Source organism: Platichthys flesus, chromosome 24, assembly GCF_949316205.1.
Source record: "Platichthys flesus chromosome 24, fPlaFle2.1, whole genome shotgun sequence".
In the NCBI taxonomy this organism is placed as follows: domain Eukaryota; kingdom Metazoa; phylum Chordata; class Actinopteri; order Pleuronectiformes; family Pleuronectidae; genus Platichthys; species Platichthys flesus.
In genome coordinates, this window is record NC_084968.1 from 2,237,193 (window position 1) to 2,260,499 (window position 23,307).

A 23,307-nucleotide genomic window follows, 5' to 3' on the forward strand; every position below is an offset into this window, starting at 1 on the left:
TACGGAACAAATTTCTAGGAATTAACCAATGAGACAATAGCAGAGAAACAAGAAAGCCAGTGTTCTCAGATATTGCTTGTATTTTTCGGGGGGGTTAGATTGTGTTTGATCTGGTATATCATCTCTGTCCGCTCATGGCTCTCGGGGGGTATTTGCAGTAGACCCACAGGATGAAGCAGAGAGAAAAGAGCAACGGTTGGCCATTATAGCTGACCACTTGGGCTTCAGCTGGACGGGTGAGTCACACTTTGGTAACAGTCATCAAACCAACCCTAACCCTTGTGCTAAAAATATATATTGTTACTTTAATTTTGTCTGGCTCCCAAGAAAAATAATTTCAAAAGATTTTGAGTTCATTTTGACTATAACCATTATTATATCTTATTCTCTCCATTTAGAGTTGGCACGAGAAGTGGAGTTCAGTGAGGAGAGGATAAATCTGATAAGGATTGAAAACCCCAACTCCCTACAAGACCAAAGCCATGCCCTCTTGAAACTCTGGGCAGAGAGGGAGGGAAAGCATGCCACAGGTTCGTGATTTAATGATGTGTCATCTTAAAAAGGTCTTCTTAGAATTTAAGGTGGAACTTTTAGGATTGATATTTGTCTCAACAGAATCAACACTGATCGAAAGACTGACAAAGATCAACCGAATGGACATTGTTCACCTCATTGAAACCAAGTTTATCAAGTCCACTCAGGAGGAGATGTCCTCACACACCTATGCAGAAATTGAGCGGACAATAGCACTGGATCATAGTGAAGGTGAACAATACTAACGAGCTGATGATTTAGTTGTTGTTATGTGTATCTATAATGCTCTAATTGATTATTGACTGGCTAAATGCAGTCATGTATATTTACTCTTCCTATACTAAATACTTGCACTGTACTCTTTGTCAGGTTTCTCTGCCCTTCATGAAGACATTGACAGCCCTCGGCCAGGCAGGCGCACAGGGACAGCCAGTAGGAGTCCAGGCTCAGGACAGGAGGTACCCATGGTGACAGCAGAGGACCTGCCCTTCAGTATATCATTACTTCCTGAGACGACAGGATGCTCAGAGACAGACTCCGCAGCAACAGGCCTTCTTAGAAATGACCGGAAGGAGAAACTACAAAAAGAAATGGAAATGAAATAGTAAGTTATCCTGAAAGTTGAATGACTCCACTCACATATTTTCTCTCTTGCTGTTTCCACATCATCAAAAATCATATTCATGTGTTGCTCTGCATCTAAAATTGCTCATTGTGCTAAAATATATCCAGTTAACTACTAACTTAAGTTTGCTACTGTTTGTAGCTGAATAGCTAAATAAATTGAGCATTTCAGATTTTTGATAAGCATACAATCGACAATTAGTGTGACACTGATTTCTGACCAAAAGAGGGAACGTCTTTACTTTCCTTACTGCTTAGCTTTGTGTAGCTTAAACTACTTTGATGTGTAATATATTGTTTTATACATTATGACAAAACAACTGAAAATATGAGTGAGTTTTTAGTTAGTCACATTTACATACTGAAAATGTTTTTTATTTGCAGCTCGTCACAAAGAATATATGAGGAAATGAAGGACTCTGTACACACAGGCGGTTTTAAACAAGTAAGTCCTTTCTTCACATTGTACCGCACCTCTCCCTACAACCTTCGATCCCATGTGATTGACCCTGTGTACAAAGGGGCACCCAAGTTAGGTCCCCACATTGCCCTCCCTCCCTACCCCTCCGTTGATCCATGCGATGATGAGGGGGCAGCTGGCTGTGAGGGGGCTGAAGGGGGAGAGGAATGGAGCTTGGAGTGTCTACAAACTTCCCCTGAAGACCATGTTGATTATTTGTCACTGTCCCGTTGGCGAGAGTCGTCCATCAGCTCTCGAACAGGTGTCTGCGAGAGTCGACCATTGTCTTTGACTGATTTTGGAGATAGCTTGATTGAGTGTGAACAGGCTGAGCAAGACTTCCGGACGCTGTCTGCGGAGCTCACGGAACCCGGTGAGGTCGGTGAAAAGGAACGCTTTACACAAGGACCAAAAGGTCAAGAACTGCTCCCATCTGCCCTGCCTCCTGCTGGGCTTCCTGTTTCTCTCACTGCATCGACACAACCTGTGCAGTCCAAGCATATGGCCTCAAGACACATGGATGAAGTTTCCCGTCGGCTATATCAAGTCCTGTATGGATACGATTTTGGGTTGATAGATCCAGATACTGAGGTTGAAGAGGCAATTCCACCTGCAGTCAACGAGGATGAACGCGAGGCAGCTGCTAGACACACAAAGATAATTGAAGAGGTTTCAAACTCTGAGCATGAGATTTATGTTTACGAGGCCACACGTTCCGGTGGCCTTGATGTCAAATCCAGCAACAGCATAAATCAAAACCTGGATACTACCACTCAAGAATTAGCAGGGTCTTCCAATGTCAATCACGCTTTTCCTGGTTTAACATGTCAAAAAGCGGAAGTCATAAGCTCAGTCGGCTTCTTTCAGTTGTCACATGACTCGAGTTTTGAGAAAACGTTCAGATCAAATCTACCTGGAGACGAGCTTGTGTTTTCAGCGAACACTGAAGCATCCATATATAGATCCTCTTCCCCAGAATCCTTCCCTGAAACCCTTGGTGAACCTCATAGTTCTGCAGATTACAGATCATGCTCCCCTGAGTATGTGATTGATACAATACTGACAGAGAGTAGGGCATCAACACCCGATTCAGCATTCTTGCTAAATGAGCTGAATTTCCTTGCACCTGATCCTTCAGTACCTCAATTTAGACCCTTGTCTCCCCTTCCACCCCCTGTTTTTCTATGGGAAACCAGTGATAGTGCATCTGCTCAGGAACATTCATTACTGAGTCGACCTGAAGGCACTTCTATGCTCCGGTTTTCAGAAGCAGAGGAGAGGCCGCTGACACCAATGGTTTCAAACAAAAGACCATTTGGAAGGCCAGTATCGCTGAGGAGTGATTATAGCAGTGAGAGACCCATTTCACCTCAGTCTTTAACTTTTGGCATGGAAGACAGAACACCATCTCCAGAGTCCGTCATTTTAGAAACTGAGCAGTGGCTTTTTACATCTTGTGAGAATGTAATACCGGACTTTAGACATGCTGTCCCTGAGTCTATCAAAACCTTTGAATCTAGATCAGCCGAGTCAGAGTCAGAGTCATCAGATATGGTCTTTGAAAGCAGACTTTTCTTAACAACAGCTTTTGAAGACAGACCCTCATCCCCAGAATCTGTAGCGTCTTTAAATGAAAGCAAAGCATTGTCACCTGATTCACCTTTACCTCAATTCAATCCCAATTGTCCTGACAAAGCTACTGTAAGGATAGGGGAGAAATTCAGTTTACCTGAATCAGTATGCTCGGATTTGGAATATTGCTCCATGTCTCCAGCATCACTTAACCATGACAATAGAGCTTCATCACCTGCCTCAGTAGAATCCAGAGATGAATCTGAATGTGTTTTACTCGTTGCTGGACCTAAAGTTCCCTCCCCTGAAACAGTTGAATCCTCCCAAATTATGTACAATTCCATATCTGTTGATCATAGACCAAAATCACAAGAACCATTAGTGTTGGATGTTACGAACAAACCACCAACACCAGTGGAATTCGTATCAGACAATGATGACGACTGGGTTATTATATGTCTGTCCACATCTTTAGAAGAAAATCCCCAGGAACAGAGTAAAACTGAAGCTCACAAGATACAATCAGTAGTGGCTGATGTTTGTCAATCTGATATAAAAGCAGCTCAGGACATTTCAACTGATGTTATTACAGACAAATTATCTCTTTTGTTGTTTGATAAAGAAAAACCAAAGGAGGAAGTGACTGTGAAGAAGAAATCTTCTAGAAAGAAAAAATCTAAGAAATCAATCAAATCTGATTATGAAGCCGTGCAGGATATTACAAAAAATCAAAATGAATCATCTGAGTTCCTAACAACTCAGAAAGACACAGTGGAATACAATCAAGCTATGCCACAGGAGACTGCATATGATGATCTACCAGTGCCATCCGCATTTACTACAGTTGTACCTCGAGATCAGAAAAACCTCAGAGAGTCTTCGGTGTCTGTAGCCCAGCATCATGAGCCTTTATCTTTAACCGAATGTTCAGCTCCAGTCTGTAGTTTATCGTATAATGCAGGACTTTGGAAGCTTATCTCTCCGATCCGTGACCCACAATATGTAGGACAAACCTCCAGTCAGACACTTTCAGATGACATAGTTGAACATGAAACTGCTGCTTTGCGATCAGAAAATTACCAAAGAGCACTTTCACCTGATTCTGAGGCCGAATATAGACCCATGTCCCCAGAATCTCTCAGGGAGCTGGAATCATTTAGACCAGATTCCTCCCGCTCTGAGAGATCTGTAGATAGTTGGCGAGCTTTAATACCAGATTCCCCTGTTCCTCAGTACTTCAACTCTTTCTCTGGACCCTCTCAAATTTATCACAGATCAGTGTCAACAGAGTCATCATCGTCAGACCTGGAACTGGAGACCAATTCAAACGTTGCCTCTGTTTTTGAGGACAGACCAGCATCCCCTGATTCAGTATCATCTATGAACATAAACAGGGCACTATCACCAGACCCACCTATTCCTCAGTTTAAACGTGTAAAGTTTGAATTTTCACGATCAAGTGAAGACATAGTTTCCTCCCAACAGAGACCTGAATCACCAGAATCCCAACGTTCAGAGACCACAGAGAGAGTACTGGTAGGTAGTGGTCAAACGCTAAAGGCAATCCAGGTGCCAGTCTATAAACTTGTTCATGATGCTGGACTTCGGAAGCTCATTTCTCAAATATGTGATCCCCACTATGCTGGAGAGACATTATGCAGGAAAACAGGGATTTTTGAGTATGCTGGAACAAGAAGTGAGTATGTTCCAGAGGATTCTGGTGTCAAAAAGGGAGAGTCAGAGAACGATGTGAAATTTGATATTGCAGATCCAGCTGATGCAGATGTTCTGAGTGCAGTGCAAGCAAAGATTGACGGGGAGGAGATGTCAGTGTTACCTAATTCTGAGTCAGATAACAAGCATTTATCAGATAGGGAATCGACATTAACAAGTACACTCAGGTCTGATTCTCCAGACTCCCAAGTTCGCCGGTTTGCTGTTGAATTTGCTACCATTTCACAGTCTCTGCCATATTCAACAGAATCACCAGCATCCAATGATGAATCAGATCTTAGCAACCCCTGTTTTTTCAATGAAACTCAACCCTTGTCCTCTAGTTCTCCAATATCTTTAGATGAAAATTCAGCATTTCCAATTGAATCACCTTTACCGGACTTCACACCTGCGGTGCATGACTTTGTTACAGCCTCTGTTGGTTACAGGTCCTGTTCACCAGAATCAGCACATTCAGACATCGAATGTCAGTTTTCAACTTCAGATGAAAAGCGATCAACTGCCGGTGCAACATTCAGACCAAACCAGCTTATACGCCAACTGTACGACCCTCAGTATGTAGAGGAAGCTTATGTCAGCACAACTGAATTGCTTGAATGTGTTTATACCAGTAAAGAACATGTTCTCCTGGATTCAGATGCAGAGGAGACATTGTCACCTGATTCAACATTGGGTAACAAGTTCCAGACTTTATTGTCAGATTCTGTTTTACATCATTCTAACAAACATATGGAATCAGTTCTGTTGGTCGCAGGCCACAGGTCATCAACACCTTTATCGATAATGTCAGAGACAGAAATTGATGTTCAGGACATGACATCAATAGAGACCCGACGGAGATCTTCCACATTCGATTCTGAAAATGAGCTAAGGGCACTTTCACCTGATTCACCCATACCTGACTTCAGACAGCCTTTAGCAAACCCAATTGTTTTAACCGCTGAAAGCAGATCCACTTCTCCTGGGTCAGTTTGTTATTCAGATATAGTGTGTGAAGATGGATCATTTCCACCAGTATCTGATGAGCATCGACCTCAGTCACCTGATTCAGTGGCATCCAGAGATGAAAGCCATGACCTGTCACCAGATTCATCTTTACCTCAATTCACAACAAGAGTAGTTGAGCGCTTTCCATCATTTGTCGGGTTTAGGTCCAAAACCACTAAATCAGCTAAATCAGATGTTGAGCGTGCACCTTTCTTTTATTCCCCCGTTGACAGAGAACATAGACCAGATTCTTCAGAGTCATTAGCATTTGAAAAGAGACCTCTGTCACCTGATTCTGATTCAGAATATAGACTGTTATCACCTGCATCACTGACGTTGACTTCTAATTTCAGAGCATCCTCTCCTGAATCAATTGGCTCTCTAAATCAATTCAGAGCTCTTTCGCCAGACTCCCCCATTCCAGACTTAAGACAGGAGTCCTTAATCACATATACGGACTATAGGTCCTCCTCACCTGAGTCAGTGTTGTCAGATTTTGAAATGGAACTGGAATTGCCTTACTCAGTGTTATATGCGGACAGACCTTCATCTCCTGAGTCTTATGTGTCAGTATGTAAATACAAACGACTTTCATCCGATTCTCCGATACTTGATTTCACACACGCTTTTGAAGTTCCATATGTCGGTAGTTACAGGTCAGCATCTCCTGAAACAGTTGCATCAGACGTAGAATTTGCTCCCCTGATGTCGCAGCGGTTTGAAGCTGAAGAGAGACCAGAATCTCCACATTCAGTCTTGTCTTTTTCTGAATACCAGCGTTTGTCACCAGACTCTCCGATTCCTAATTTTATCCACACTTTCACATTAAGAGCAAGTTATCGATCTACGTCACCTGAGTCACTTAGTTCAAATGAGGATTTGGAGACTGATATGTATAATCCCTGGCTTTTCGATGATAGAGCAGTATCTCCTGATTCAACTACATCCAAAGATGAGTTTAATCCTCTCTCTCCAGACTCACCCATACCTCAGTTTGCACAGGACCTGCATGAATCCACTGTTTGTCACGTGGACTCAAGGTCCACTTCACCGGACTCAGTGTTGTCAGATTCAGAAATAGAGTTACCTCTTCCAATATTCTCAGAGAACCGACTTCTATCTCCTGAATCTCAAGCATCACTCAGACTTTCTCCTGATTCTCCTGTACCTGACTTTGGACAGGTTTCACTCAAGACTTATCCTGGGTTTAAAGGTAGAAGGTCATCATCACCTGAATCAGAGGCTTCAGATTGGAATTTAGAGCGAGATTTATGTATTCCCTGGCTTTTCGAGGAAAGAGCAGTATCTCCTGATTCAACTACATCCATAGATGAGTTTAAACCTCTTTCTCCAGACTCACCGATTCTTGTATTTACACAGTCTTTGCAAGAGTCCTTCACAACACACACAGACTCAAGGTCCTCTTCGCCTGAATCAGTGTTGTCAGATTTGGAAATGGAGTTATCATTCCCAATGGTTATAGAAGACCGACCTTCATCTCCTGAGTCTTTAGTGTCTCTCAGTAAATACAGGAGACTTTCCCCTGATTCACCTGTACCTGACTTTGGACAGGTTTCACTAGAGACTTATCCTTGGTTTAAAGGTAGGTCGTCATCACCTGAATCAGAGGCTTCAGAAAAAGAGTATGATTCTGTAAATTCACAGTTGTTTGATTTTGACTACAGAGCAGAATCCTGTCAGTCAGAGGTGTTTGAATCTGATGTTAGATGTTTGTCTCTTGACTCACCGATACCTCAGTTCACAGTAAGTGCACCTTCTTTAGCGAGAGTACGATACAGATCCACATCCCCTGAATCAGTAGCTTCAGATTGGGATTCAGAGAGGGATTTATGTATCCCCTGGCTTTTCGAGGATAGAGGAGTATCTCCTGATTCAACTACATCCATAGATGAATTTAAACCGCTTTCTCCAGACTCGCCTATACCCCAGTTTACACAGTCTTTGCAAGAGTCTTTCACAATCCACAATGACTCAAGGTCCTCTTCGCCTGAATCAGTGTTGTCAGATTTGGAATTGGAGTTATCATTCCCAATGGTTATAGAAGACCGACCTTCATCTCCTGAGTCTTTAGTGTCTCTCAGTAAATACAGACGACTTTCCCCTGATTCACCTGTCCCTCACTTTGGACAGGTTTCAATAGAGACTTATCCTCGTTATAAAGGTAGAAGGTCATCATCACCTGAATCAGAGGCTTCAGAAAAAGAGTATGATTCTGTGAATACACAGTTGTTTGATTTTGACTACAGAGCAGAATCCTGTCAGTCAGAGGTGTTTGAATCTGACGATAGACGTTTGTCTCTTGACTCACCGATACCTCAGTTCACTGTGAGTGCATCTACTTTAGCAAGGGTACGATACAGATCCACATCCCCTGAATCGGTAGATTCAGATTGGGATTTAGAATTAGATTTGTGTCTCCCCTGGCATTTTGAGGATAGAGCAGTATCTCCTGATTCAACTACATCCATAGATGAATTTAAACCGCTTTCTCCAGACTCGCCTATACCCCAGTTTACACAGTCTTTGCAAGAGTCTTTCACAATCCACAAGGACTCAAGGTCCTCTTCGCCTGAATCAGTGTTGTCAGATTTGGAAATGGAGTTATCATTCCCAATGGTTATAGAAGACCGACCTTCATCTCCTGAGTCTTTAGCGTCTCTCAGTAAATACAGACGACTTTCCCCTGATTCACCTGTCCCTCACTTTGGACAGGTTTCAATAGAGACTTATCCTCGTTATAAAGGTAGAAGGTCATCATCACCTGAATCAGAGGCTTCAGAAAAAGAGTATGATTCTGTGAATTCACAGTTGTTTGATTTTGATGACAGAGCAGAATCCTGTCAGTCAGAGGTGTTTGAATCTGACGATAGACGTTTGTCTCTTGACTCTCCAATACCTCAGTTCACAGTAAGTGCACCTTCTTTAGCAAGAGTACGATACAGATCCACATCCCCTGAATCGGTAGATTCAGATTGGGATTTAGAATTAGATTCATGTATCCCCTGGCTTGTCGAGGATAGAGCAGTATCTCCTGATTCAACTACATCAATAGATGAATTTAAACCTCTTTCTCCAGACTCACCCATACCCCAGTTTACACAGTCTTTGCAAGAGTCCTTCACAACACACACAGACTCAAGGTCCTCTTCGCCTGAATCAGTGTTGTCAGATTTGGAAATGGAGTTATCATTCCCAATGGTTATAGAAGACCGACCTTCATCTCCTGAGTCTTTAGTGTCTCTCAGTAAATACAGGCGACTTTCCCCTGATTCACCTGTACCTGACTTTGGACAGGTTTCACTAGAGACTTATCCTTGGTTTAAAGGTGGGTCATCATCACCTGAATCAGAGGCTTCAGAAAAAGAGTATGATTCTGTGAATTCACAGTTGTTTGATTTTGATGACAGAGCAGAATCCTGTCAGTCAGAGGTGTTTGAATCTGACGATAGACGTTTGTCTCTTGACTCTCCAATACCTCAGTTCACAGTAAGTGCACCTTCTTTAGCAAGAGTACGATACAGATCCACATCCCCTGAATCGGTAGATTCAGATTGGGATTTAGAATTAGATTCATGTATCCCCTGGCTTGTCGAGGATAGAGCAGTATCTCCTGATTCAACTACATCAATAGATGAATTTAAACCTCTTTCTCCAGACTCACCCATACCCCAGTTTACACAGTCTTTGCAAGAGTCCTTCACAACACACACAGACTCAAGGTCCTCTTCGCCTGAATCAGTGTTGTCAGATTTGGAAATGCAATTATCAATCCCAATGGTTATAGAAGACCGACCTTCATCTCCTGAGTCTTTAGCTTCTCTCAGTAAATACAGAAGACTTTCCCCTGATTCAACTGTACCTGACTTTGGACAGGTTTCACTAGAGACTTATCCTTGGTTTAAAGGTAGGTCGTCATCACCTGAATCAGAGGCTTCAGAAAAAGAGTATGATTCTGTAAATTCACAGTTGTTTGATTTTGACTACAGAGCAGAATCCTGTCAGTCAGAGGTGTTTGAATCTGATGTTAGATGTTTGTCTCTTGACTCACCGATACCTCAGTTCACAGTAAGTGCACCTTCTTTAGCGAGAGTACGATACAGATCCACATCCCCTGAATCAGTAGCTTCAGATTGGGATTCAGAGAGGGATTTATGTATCCCCTGGCTTTTCGAGGATAGAGGAGTATCTCCTGATTCAACTACATCCATAGATGAATTTAAACCGCTTTCTCCAGACTCGCCTATACCCCAGTTTACACAGTCTTTGCAAGAGTCTTTCACAATCCACAATGACTCAAGGTCCTCTTCGCCTGAATCAGTGTTGTCAGATTTGGAATTGGAGTTATCATTCCCAATGGTTATAGAAGACCGACCTTCATCTCCTGAGTCTTTAGTGTCTCTCAGTAAATACAGACGACTTTCCCCTGATTCACCTGTCCCTCACTTTGGACAGGTTTCAATAGAGACTTATCCTCGTTATAAAGGTAGAAGGTCATCATCACCTGAATCAGAGGCTTCAGAAAAAGAGTTTGATTCTGTGAATACACAGTTGTTTGATTTTGACTACAGAGCAGAATCCTGTCAGTCAGAGGTGTTTGAATCTGACGTTAGATATTTGTCTCTTGACTCACCGATACCTCAGTTCACTGTGAGTGCATCTACTTTAGCAAGGGTACGATACAGATCCACATCCCCTGAATCGGTAGATTCAGATTGGGATTTAGAATTAGATTTGTGTCTCCCCTGGCATTTTGAGGATAGAGCAGTATCTCCTGATTCAACTACATCCATAGATGAATTTAAACCGCTTTCTCCAGACTCGCCTATACCCCAGTTTACACAGTCTTTGCAAGAGTCTTTCACAATCCACAAGGACTCAAGGTCCTCTTCGCCTGAATCAGTGTTGTCAGATTTGGAAATGGAGTTATCATTCCCAATGGTTATAGAAGACCGACCTTCATCTCCTGAGTCTTTAGCGTCTCTCAGTAAATACAGACGACTTTCCCCTGATTCACCTGTCCCTCACTTTGGACAGGTTTCAATAGAGACTTATCCTCGTTATAAAGGTAGAAGGTCATCATCACCTGAATCAGAGGCTTCAGAAAAAGAGTATGATTCTGTGAATACACAGTTGTTTGATTTTGACTACAGAGCAGAATCCTGTCAGTCAGAGGTGTTTGAATCTGACGTTAGATATTTGTCTCTTGACTCACCGATACCTCAGTTCACTGTGAGTGCACCTACTTTAACAAGGGTACGATACAGATCCACATCCCCTGAATCGGTAGATTCAGATTGGGATTTAGAATTAGATTCATGTCTCCCCTGGCTTTTTGAGGATAGAGCAGTATCTCCTGATTCAACTACATCTCTAGATGAGTTTAAACCTCTTTCTCCAGACTCGCCTATACCCCAGTTTACACAGGCCCTGCATGAATCCACTGTTTGTCACATGGACTCAAGGTCCACTTCGCCTGAATCAGTGTTGTCAGATTTGGAAATGGAGTTGCCTCTTACAATATTCTCAGAGAGCAGACCTCTATCTCCTGAATCTCAAGCATCACTCAGGCTTTCTCCTGATTCACCCGTACCTGACTTCATGCCACCGGTGTTTGAATTATCTGATAGTATTTTTGGACGCAGGTCAACATCCCCAGAGTCAGCATGTTCAGATGTAGAATACATTGTTTATAGCCTGGGATCACTAGTTTATGACAATAGAGCCTCTTCACCTGGCTCAGGAGCATCTGTAGATGAATACCATGCTCTGTCACCAGACTCGCCAATACCTGACTACAGACCAGCAATGCCTGAACGAGTTATTGTGAATGTCGGGTATAGATCTACCTCCCCTGAATCCATTGAATCAGACATAGAGTATGCTTTGAATGACTTTTTGATGTCCACGGATTATTGTGTTGGGACTAGACATGATTCTCCTCAATCTGGAAGCTTAGAAGTGAGGCCTCCGTCACTCGAATCTATTACAGACCATTATCCCATGTCTACTGACTCACCTTTTCCTTCATTTGCACAATATGTTCTTGAGACCACGTCAGCAGAAAAATACTATGAGCGTTTGTCCACAGAATCAATATTTTCAGAAGCTGAATTTAATTTGTCATATTCAGCTTCATTTGACATAAAAGTCACTGATATGAGAACACTATCACCTCAGTCTGAGAGATCAGATGTAGAATGTAGAGACCTGTCACCTGACTCACCAATACCAGATTTTACAAAGACTGCTGTAAAAGATGTCATGACTGTAAGAGACGCATCACCCACTGAATTTCTAGATTCGGATGATTTGTCAGAAACTTTAGACCTGTTTAATGAAGAAGACAGGACTGCATCACCAGAAGCTGCAGAATGGGATAAAGAGGATTTACGATTGGCATCCGTATCATCAATAGCTGAATTAAGAGAGCCAACTGCCACTGAAAAATCCATTGATAGCGATGTTTTAACCAAAGTGCCTACCTCAATTAAGAAATCAGCCGTTGTGGTAGCTGAGTATAATCTTATTCGTGATGCCGAGTTATGGAAGCTGATTTCTCAAGTACGTGATCCTCAGTATGCTGGAGAAACTTTCAGCAGTAAAACAGGGTTTATGCATTTTATTGGCAGCACAATAGAACATGGAAGTAGTGTTTCAGGGGATGACCAGGATAAAATAATAGATGAAAATGATCCAACTGCCAAAGGACCACATTCAGAAGAGACAGATGCATTTACCACAACAGATGCCACCAGAGCAGATGAGGGCTTTCTTTGTACCTTAAGTGCACAAGTCAAGTCTGACATACCTGTTTCAGAATCACCTCCACTAATGATTGAACATATGATGTCTTCACCAGCAGCTCCATACAGAGAGTCCAAATATACATTTGAAGTACCTCCCCTCGAGGCAACCACAGATTCTGATGATGAGCGGGTGTTTGTATCAGTGTCTGACACAGAGGGTAATGATCGACGTGATTTACCAGAATCCTTGAAAGACTTCAGACCCATGTCCGCTAAATCCACCATGTTGTTAGAACCAAGAGCATCTTCCCCCGAATCCGTTACATCAGTTGATGAGAATCGACCTCTCTCACCAGATTCCCCCTTACCCGAATTTACAGTAGCATTACCAGAAAGTGCAACATTCCTGAGATCAGCATCCTCCTCACCTGAATGTATAGAATCAGATATAGACGATATGCCTCTGTATTCAGACGCTCAGTTTGCAGAATCCACATCGATGTCTCTTGAATCAGCCACAGAAACAGCTGAGCAAAGAGCATTATCTCCGGAATCCATGCCCGAGTTCAGCGAGAACAGGTGTCTCTCTCCGGACTCCCCCATCCCTCAGTTTACTGCGGCATTGGAGGAGTGCACAGCTACACACAGATCATCGTCCCCTGAATCGGTGTGTTCAGAGTCATACTGTGAGCTTATGGTCACATCCTCAACAGCGGCTGAGACTGAGAGACCGTCCTCACCTGACTCTGTTTCTTCTATCAATGAGTTCAGACGGCTATTGCCTGACTCTCCAGTACCTGAGTTTATGAGGATATTGTCCTCATATTTTATGGATGCGACCCATTTTAATAGATCATACTCGCCAGTGTCTTTTTCATCCGACTTAGAGTTTGTTGATCTACCAACTGAGTGTTGGATTGATGATTGCCCGAGGCCACTGAGTCCACATGCTGCCGGATCAGAGGAGGAATTAGGTTTCTGTTGTGAGGATACTGAACCAAAACTTTTTAGTTGTGTGACATCCCCATTATTACCCGAGCATTATTCATCCTTAGCCAACAGAAATCAGATGGCTGTGTCACCATTAGTAATTCCAGTTAGTGAGCCTATGTCGAAGGAAGAACCTGCCAATTCTGACGGGCAAATGTGGAAAGAATCAGACACAAGAACGTTGTCACACGATGAATGGAAACAGCTCGGATCAGAGGCTGATAGTATCTCAACTTTACAAAATAATGTGTGTGCGGAAGATGTGAGAAGGGACTTTGCTGTGAAGTCCTCACCAGCTGAAGATGTTCAAAGAAAGGAAGATGAGGTGCTTGACCTTCATTCTGGTGAAGTAAAGAGCGAGACGGCCAATCAGAGGGTAAGAGTGAGAGCATGACCATCCAGCAAGTTGGACAAAACTCATTAACATGCAAGTTGGATGAAGCGATAACACTGTGTGAAACTCAAGGACATTTCTTAAAGAAGTGATAACAAAATAGAGGGTGTTAATGTTGAGACTTTGTCCACAATGTGTGTAAGTGAGCGGAATGTGAAATATAGAATTTTAATACCAATAATCATTCCTCCTCCAATTCTGACTCATGTCTGTCTGGTGATGAAATTCTTTTAAGGTTGCATGTTTTGGCTTTTTAGAAAATAACCTCTGTTTGAAGTGACAGTAACTGGGTGAAATGTTGATGTCATCTCATTGGTGCAAACCAACCTTTACACTGATTAAAGCGGACAATCATTGACGTTCACTTACAGGCAGAAGACATAAAGTTTCTAACGGACGATGAGGTGCAAAGCAAATCAGCAGCACAAGACACCAGGGACATAGGTGTGCTGCTCACTGAGGAGACGCCAAAGAAATCGATCCAACAACAGCTCCCTGCACAGACCTCAAACACAACCCACAGGACTGTCACTCCAGTTCTACCTTCATCAGAGAAGACGTTCTGTGTGAAGTCTGACAGAGTGCATGAGTACCCAGACTGGGAGCTGTCTACAGACGAGGCACAGTCCAGTGAGCTTTTATCACCCATGTCAAGCAAGTTTCTGGTGCCACCAGATTATGAAGCAGTATTCTCAGGATATCAAACCTTGAGAGTTTCTGAATGCACCCGAGCCTCCTTGAACGATGTGAGTCCAGCGTCTCCAGTGTTCAGCGACTCAGCTCAGGTTGGGACTGAAGTTGCCAACAAGAGAGGTTCAGACACTGATGTAGACTTGGAGTTCTCCCCGGGCTTTAACAGAGTCCTCTCAGAATTTGAGAAAACGGTATCAGAACTGGAATCAGAAGAACCGAAGGGACCCCAAACAGACCTCAGACCTCGAATGGGCTCTAATTCTCCACAGCTCTCTGACTCTGATGTGGAATTCTTTGACTGCAAACAAGCCCTCACTGACGACTCTGAATCAGAAGATTTGAAACTGGACCACGAGATAGGCTATCATATCCTAGAGCCACCTTCCCCAATGCCTGGGAGTAGCCCTGATATTGCTTTCCTCAAGGGGAGCCCTCAGTACACTTCTCAACCTTTGCTCCGAGTGGAAGATTACAAGCGGTTCTCTTCAGGCAGCGAAAGCCTTGGGGAATTTGCCTACGACTCTGAGGGTTCTCAAACTGAGGGTGACCTCCCGGGATGTGTGGAACTTCCTTCAAGAGATCAGGCAGGGTATTGCGATGATGATGACTTCCTGGGAAGGGTAAGAGGTTGAGCATGAGCGTGACACTGCACTGGCTGGGTTCCTGCCTGGTTCGGCCTGGTTGCTGTGGTGCTGCATTCAAGACTCAGGAGAATTAACACACAAATCTGCACTTTATGAACTATATTATGCTTATGAGTGCTTTTGTGTGCATGGGCACCTCAACCTTAGAGAAGATCAAAACCCTAACTGTGATGAGTTTTGCGTTATTTGTGACTGAAAAAGCTGTTGCTGCCACTGGTGGACTATTGAAGGCATGTATGCGCTGTTTCAAAGAACAGATTCAATAACATGGAATTATTATTTCCCATCTCACCCTGTCTGCATCCTTTGAGTTGTGCTTGTTCTTTCCCATCAGTGTGTGAAATACTCTCACGCAGTCTTGGGTTCTGTGCAGATCAGGTCTACTTAAAACACACATCATAGAAAAAATCTAATTTTGCACTTGCAGAGTTCTCATGCACAGCCGCCTCAAAAACTAATAATTCAAGACAAAAACCTGAATGATTATCCTCTTTACGGATGTATTTTTTTATTACTACACAACAACTGAATACATCAGTGTAATATACAGGAAACACACATAACAGATTGTATTGTGATAAACCTTAAGTTTTTGATTTGAATTTGCATTTTAAATCTTCTGTGCAAGATCCCTCATATTTCGTGCACTGGTGATTCCCATTTTTGCATGTTGATTTCAGTGGTAGCATTACTGGTCCTTCTCTTCATCTCACATTTCATTTTGTGTACAGTCAAACAATTCGATTTGTCTTTCCCTCATTTCATCTTATTCGTACGAGAACCTTTTGGGGCGAGCAAACATGAGAGTGAGGTTAAGAGAAAAGGAGAACAAGCCAGACGAGTGTGCTATGGTGACTCGGTGTAGAACCTGTTATATTGACCTGTGCTGGCTGTGTGCTGTCTCCCAGGAGATAGCCGAGGAACTAGGGATGCTGTCCTCTGATAGCTCAGAGGAGGAGGTGCTGACCACCAGGGTGGTCCGACGCAGAGTTATCATTCAGGTAAACAAGCATGACGAGGCTGTGCAGCTCCAGTGCACTGGAGTGATGCTGGGTTAGTGCGTAAAGAAGCTGCAGTGTGCATTTGTTTTATGGACTCGGCCTATCAGGGTAATCACATACTACAGAACATACTTACGTTATTTTACAGTTTCCTCGCATTGCAGAAGGGAAACGATTTGTGTGTGAAACACTGCTTTGTTGTTTGTGTCTTTCCTTCTCTCTTTTGGCTTTTTTCATGCTTCTTTGTGTTATTATAGACATTTTTAAGATGTAAATCACCACTGAAAGAATTATTTGACTTGCACCTTTGGTCTCCCCTGTCTAAAGAGGACAGTGTAGGAGACATTGATGCAGGCCAACAGTTTCCAGGATGATTTGAATGTGCTGTAATCATATCTTCACATAGGGGCTTTAGAATCGACTTTAGATTTGATTGTTGGTCGTTATTTACTAATGTTGGGAGGCGTATGTGGCTTGATACACTTTCTTTGATGTGGACAACATGTGCTTCGACATCACCCTAATGTACCAGACTGTGATACGTGTGAACTCACAGCATGTGGTCTGTGTTTCTACAGGCTGACAACTTGCCAGACATCCCACCACAGACTGTCACAGAGGAGAAGTACACAGACGAGCAAGGGAACATGGTGACTAGGAAGGTGAGCATGTCCGACACGCTGCACATTCAAATCTTCTTTTTCAGATTGCATTTTTTTTTACAGGGATGTGATTCTCTCTGTCCCCACCAGATCACACGGAAGGTGATTCGTAAGTACGTGTCTGCGGACGGCATGGAGTCACAGGAAGTGACCATCGAGGGCTCTCACCAGGAAACGGTGCAGATCGAGGAGGGAGACACCGTGTCCAGAGTGGTGAAGAGAACTGTCATTCACAGTGAGGGGGATCAGAAAGAGGTCAGTGTCATCTACAGAGCACATCAGAAGCACTTTACTTATGACTGTATCAGTATTTGTTTTATTGTTATTGTGCCGTTTCTAGATTACATATTTCAGAATTCATCCATCCAACTACCCCAAAATCCACCGGTGTCCATAGAAACATATATTTTTGAGTATTTAGAGCATTGATTAGAAGAAACTCTTTGTAGCATAATGGGAGGTAAATGAATTATGTCAGTAATGGTAGATTATCCGATTAGTCTTATTTTATATCAAGCAGTCTTGTTGTAATCATAGTCCATGGTCAGCAGCCACCACGATCATGATCCACCATCATGATCAGATGCAATAATAATAGGTTTGCATGTATTTAACTGAACTAAGAAATTCGTGTTTGGTCATGATTCAGTGTGTTGGCCCGAATGAGTTTGAAGGTTCAGATTCCTCCCAAGGAGAATTTCAAATGTCAGCACCTACAGAAGCTTGTCCACCTGCTGGTGTTCGGACATTTCGTAGAGAGGCAGAGAGTCGACAACTAAAAACCTCAGAGTACAAAACTCGCAGGAAATAACCGCTTTTTTCTCATCTGCCTCCAGCTGACATTCTCCGAGCCCCGGGCTGCCGCATCCGAGTTTGAGATGGAGCCAGTGCAGGGTCGAAAGGTCAGCAAGGTTGTCAAGACAACGGTGGTGAAAGGCAAGAGGATGGAGAAGCAGACGGGGGACCCCTCGCTGGCTGCAGACCTCCCCTCAGCCAGAGAGGACTTTGAGAAGGTCAGTGTGCCCGATAGGAGAGAGATTCCACTGAGCAGGTAGTTTGAAGATTTTAAATGTTTAGCAGGTCCTTGTTGAGTTCCCAGCGTTTGTCTTTCCTCCGTCCTCCTTCTGATCCCTCTCTCCTCCTTCATTCTCCCCCGCCCCCAGGCTTTGAGTTATGCTGGAGGCTTTGGGAAACAGCTCCTGCCTCATGTTGTAGAGAGGGAGTCTGTGCAGGATGACGGTTCTGTGGTTAGAAGGTCGGACTGCAGCATGGGAATGTGTAGAAATGACACTGAAGTTGATTAAGAGGGGAATTTATCCCAGTTTAACATGGAAGCATGGTGGGATTTCCTTCAACTAACGTTTAACATTTGACTTTGCAGGGTGTTTTGTTGGTGTTACACTGGTTGAGTTTTCAGAAAGTGGCTTTCAAAATCTCAGATTACTAACAGCCTCACTCACTCACACGTGAATTAGTTGTATCAGATAATGTAGCTCCACTTCCTGGTTATGTGATGCATGGTGTGTGTTCAGAGGCTGCTCACTCTGCTCATTGGATTTATAGTTTCATGTTAATATCAGGTAAATTGTGTGGATTGACTATGAAACAAACTGTGAAATCAATGGAAAGACTGAAACCTGTGTATGGTGATAAATTAAAATTGCCCTTTAACAATGAAATTCAGGAAAATCTACACTTAAACGATAGGGTTAAAATCTTATAACATGAGTTGTTTGAAGTTGAGTAAAGTATAAATATAATCATTAGTCACAAATTACAAAACAGTAAAATATTTAAAATAATGAACAACTATCCAAAAGGAACACAGGAACAAAATGAACAGAAATTTATTTTGTTTCTAATTTAAAACAATGAAATTAATCAGCAATAAAAATAGTGCTTCATAAAAGTTTAAAATATTTTGAATGGATTTATTCACTAATTATTTGTAACATTTGTTTTCGTGTATTTATTTTGGAACTCCGTATTTGTGAACACCAAAAAAATAATATTATGTGTTTTTCTGTTTTCATCTTGATTTGGAGAATCTAATGAAGCACAAAGCCAAAAAAGATTTTCATATCTGTATATATATTTGTGTCCCGGGTAATTCTAAGTAGTAAGTAATGATCCTAGAGGTCAGTCTGCTGCTCTGAACAGTCTCTGTGAGCTTGGATGAGCCTTCAGCTTTTTCTTTTTCCTTCTACTAGAAGCCACATGCGTAAGTCGAGAACCCAGAAGAGGACGGTGGTGAGGGACGCCCGGGGGAAGCACGTGCACCTGGAGCGGCTGGATGACACCCCCGACGCCCAGCAGGCCGACTCCCTGCAGCAGCACCTGCACCGACTGCTCCAGCACTACTGTGAGGACAACAGGGAGGAGGAGGAGGAGGAGGAAGAGAAGGAGAGCTTAGACTGAGCAGCTGCTTCCACTGATCCTCTCCCTGTGTCTCCCACTGAAGCCATTGGTGCTGATCAAGATGGAACACATCCCCTTCCTGTTTCTCTTCTTTTTGTCAATGGAACAGTATTTTGTGCTTGAACGTCTCCCCCCCCCCCCCCTCACATTGTGTTTCGCTCTTTTTGTAACCAAAGATAGTTCCCGTTTTTTTGTTGGACTCATTATTTTCTGTTACACGTCTCGGCTGCTGCGGTGTGGCCAAAGTGCGATGCACCAAAGGTGGATCAATATCGAACGCGGGGGCCCCTCGGACGTTTCGCCTCACGCACGGGCCTCTTCTTGAGGAACTCTTGTAAAAACATTTGTATATAGAGGAGACGAAAAGATCGTGCTTGGACCGGAAAGAAAACAAACCTAAGCATTTAAATCGTTAGCCCGCCCGAAACCTGCTGTACATGCACCGATTCAGCTGGAGAATGGCCCCTGTACAGATGAGATTAATGTTAATGAACCGGGACGAGTGAAAGTGTATCATCATGGACTCTTTATACAGCAAAACATCCACCGGCTGATGTGTTTACAATGGCTGTGTGAACACACCTTTTGTTTTCCCATGATGCATCTGCACCCCCTTTTTGTTTTGTTCACGTGTCCGTCCCAACGTGTGTCGTGCATTTCACATTCTATCTTCCGCAGAGCTGCCACCTCTGTGTGTGTATATATACAGTGTGTCTATCGAGAGAGAGAGAGAGAGCAGTGATGAGGAGTGGATGTCCTCCTGTCGTCTGTGCTTGCCCCTCCATCAGCGCGTCTCCACACCTCAAACTGCAGCAGTGCTCATGTTGCTGTCCTCTAGGAAGCCTTGTCCAGGAGCAGTCTGGTTCGTTTTTTTTCTTACTGTCAGCAAATCCCACGAAGGAGCCCGAAATAACAATGATAACGAGTGTTGTGTGTGTGTGTGTGTGTGTGTGTATCAAAACCTGATCAATCTTATTTCCTTGTTGAATCAATCTATTAAAGGCACGTGTTACACATTATCATCAACAATTAACAGAACATTTAATGTAATATTAGTCCTAATCTTTAGATTTGATTTTGCTCTCAATCATTTTATTCAACAGCTGCGTTTCACCTCATTTCACATGTCAAATTCAGAAACTATGAATTCATAGCAGTCTGTGTTACGACCTGCAGGGGGCATTAACCAGTCTAAGAGGGTCTAACGAAAGATGGAATCAGATTGCAATATGGGAAGAGTTGGAGGAACAAGAGCATTTTCATGACCCATACTAAAGGTCAAGATATCTTAGTGTCTCTTTGATGAACCGTCACCATCGAGTCAAAAACAGTAACACCAACACACACACACACAAAACATTTTTGTTTTTTTATTTATATATTTATTTATCTGTTTTTTAAGCAATTGTAACATTTACATTGTATATACGTATAATTTCTATTCTGTCAAGTCTGTTCACTGTGTTGAGCTGAGAACTTTAGATTTATTGAGACCCCAACAAATGCACTATTTCTCCTTTTTGTGTAACGTTCATTAAAATCCTGAGTTAGCAGATGTTTTTAGGAAACGGCTGCAAACAGAAAGGATATGTGTGTGTGGGGTTGGTTGGTTTTAAACTGGGAGCTGAGAGTCCCAGTCAGAGCGGGGGGATCAAACGGACTGTACCATTGTTGCTTTTGGTTTTGTGAACAGATTTGTTGACACTAATAAACCATAGACGGACAACATACATGTCCTTTTAGAATTTAGTCAACACACTTTATGTATAAATGCTTTGCATTAACTGCTGATGTGGATTGGACTTTTGTTGTTATCACTGCTCTGGAAGGAATCGACCGATCTTCCCAAAACCCGAGGAAACACAGACTTCCTTTTGCCGTCCGTTATCATTTCTGTACTTCTTTATTTATTTATTACCCTCCATTTATGAACTGTACAGAGAACTCCAGCAGTTGAAGCTGAGAGGGGTGTGTGTGTGTGTGTGTGTGTGTCTGTGTTTGAATGTATTCTAAAGCTAACGGTAAAGACAAATGAAGATTCCTTTGCCCACCCCCCATCATTGATTAACAGATTTGTTGAATTGAAAGTTGCTTTGAGACTGACAAATCATGTTTGGTGTTGATCTACAGTCGGGAAATGAACCGTGTAAAGATACGATCCTCATGTTGCCATGTAATTTGAGTGTGATCCATTGGAAGAATAAAAGAACGGTGTCCAAAAAGAGACCATTGATTCGATAAATGAGCATCTTGTTTCCATTGTGATGACAATATATACGTATTAACAGTGCAAATATCTACTCCGGCATGTGTGACACATTATTACAAAAAAATAAACCTGAAACGCTAAACAAGGCCTAGCAGCTGCAGTGTGTACGTGGCAGAACAATAAAACTGTACATGTTAACTGAGATGTGATGTCATTCTTTCAGGAGGTGAAAGGAATTTGTTCCAAATGGTGCTGACACAAGGTCACCGGCTCATTTACAAGGAAGCCAATGAGATTCACTGCACTGTCCCCATTCGGCCACATCACACCAGTCTGCAGCAAGCATCAATATACTGGTTAGGATATCGTGATACTGTCAAATTATTCAGACTGACTTTACTGTGACTGTTATTATGATACTTATATGCAGCACTATTCTACAACATTTAAGTCATTAGTACAGAGGTCTTCAGTAGGGGGTCCGTGATCCCTAGGGGGTCAACGGTTGTACTGCAGGGAGGTCGCGAAATCTTTGGTTGAATAGACAAAAAAAAATGTAAATATACATTAACATGAATCTGTGAACTATTTTAATAGCTCAGTGCTGTATGCAAGATGTAAGTTTATGAATGGCAGTGGCACAGCCACCCTGTACCTTGCACAAAACATGAATATATGAACCTGTGCATTATTTGTATTGAATGCACAATAGGGTCGCTATGCTTATACATGGCTCTAGGCCCAGTTTAATATAAAACATAATTTTATACAATATATATAGTAGGGGGTCCCTGCTCCATCTCTCCATGAGTTTGAGGGTCCTTGGCCTGAAAAACATTGAAGACGGCTGCTTTAGGATCTGTCTCGATAGCTTCACTGGTCATCAGGCGCCCTACACACCTGACCTGGGGTCTCATTTATAACCGTTGCATACGCACAAAACGGGGCCTGAAACATGCGTATGCTGCTTCTCACGCAAACGTTACGATTTATAAAAACAAACTTGGCAGGAAAATTTTCGCCACTCTGACCCATGTGTACGAAAGTTTTGGAGTCGGGAAAGTGGCGACGCAGACTTGAGGTGGTGAACTGAAGCAGATTATTGATCCAATTCATAATTCACATTAAAACCAACAGCTTAAGTTTTGCTCGCGCGTCATTTCTGTTCCACAAGAACATTTTAATTACAAAATATATAAAGCAACTTTCAGCAATTTACATTTAGATTCCATTTAACAGCAGAGTTAAGGAACGGAGTCATTAATAGGTTTTAATAATATATTCTAACACTGTGCGTGTATCATCAAATCCATACAGTGAACGTGACTATGTCATCAGGTGCACAGAGCGCACAGGAGATCACTTACAATAAATGAAGAAACTTTCCAAATAACATCCCAGAGTGGAGGTGAGGATCCACTGATGAGGGAATCGGTCCGATGCTCTAAATAAATAAATACTGCCGTGACAGTGTTTTGTGATTCTGCGTGATGTACGCATACGAATGGAAGGATGAGGAGGAAACGAGGATTCAGTGATGTCTGATCAGCTGATATGGATTCTATCGATCTATAGCGGCAGAGTATCAGTGTATTTTCTTTAGAAGTGACATCACTGT

The 23,307-nt window shown here is 42.7% G+C and overlaps 1 protein-coding gene across 1 annotated transcript in view; it reads left to right on the plus strand.

The window, feature by feature from the left end:
- The window catches only part of ank2b (ankyrin 2b, neuronal), a 153,964-nt gene extending 132,077 nt beyond the window's left edge, over positions 1-21,887 (plus strand). Inside the window, exons 41-50 of the mRNA XM_062383984.1 lie at positions 159-236; positions 399-530; positions 616-765; positions 904-1,138; positions 1,543-1,603; positions 16,979-17,062; positions 17,153-17,317; positions 17,899-18,075; positions 18,226-18,317; positions 19,273-21,887. Of these exons, the coding sequence (XP_062239968.1) occupies positions 159-236; positions 399-530; positions 616-765; positions 904-1,138; positions 1,543-1,603; positions 16,979-17,062; positions 17,153-17,317; positions 17,899-18,075; positions 18,226-18,317; positions 19,273-19,480 (1,382 nt within the window). The 3' untranslated portion in view covers positions 19,481-21,887. The remainder of the gene's footprint in view (positions 1-158; positions 237-398; positions 531-615; positions 766-903; positions 1,139-1,542; positions 1,604-16,978; positions 17,063-17,152; positions 17,318-17,898; positions 18,076-18,225; positions 18,318-19,272) is intronic.
- Positions 21,888-23,307: the final 1,420 nt, after the last annotated feature.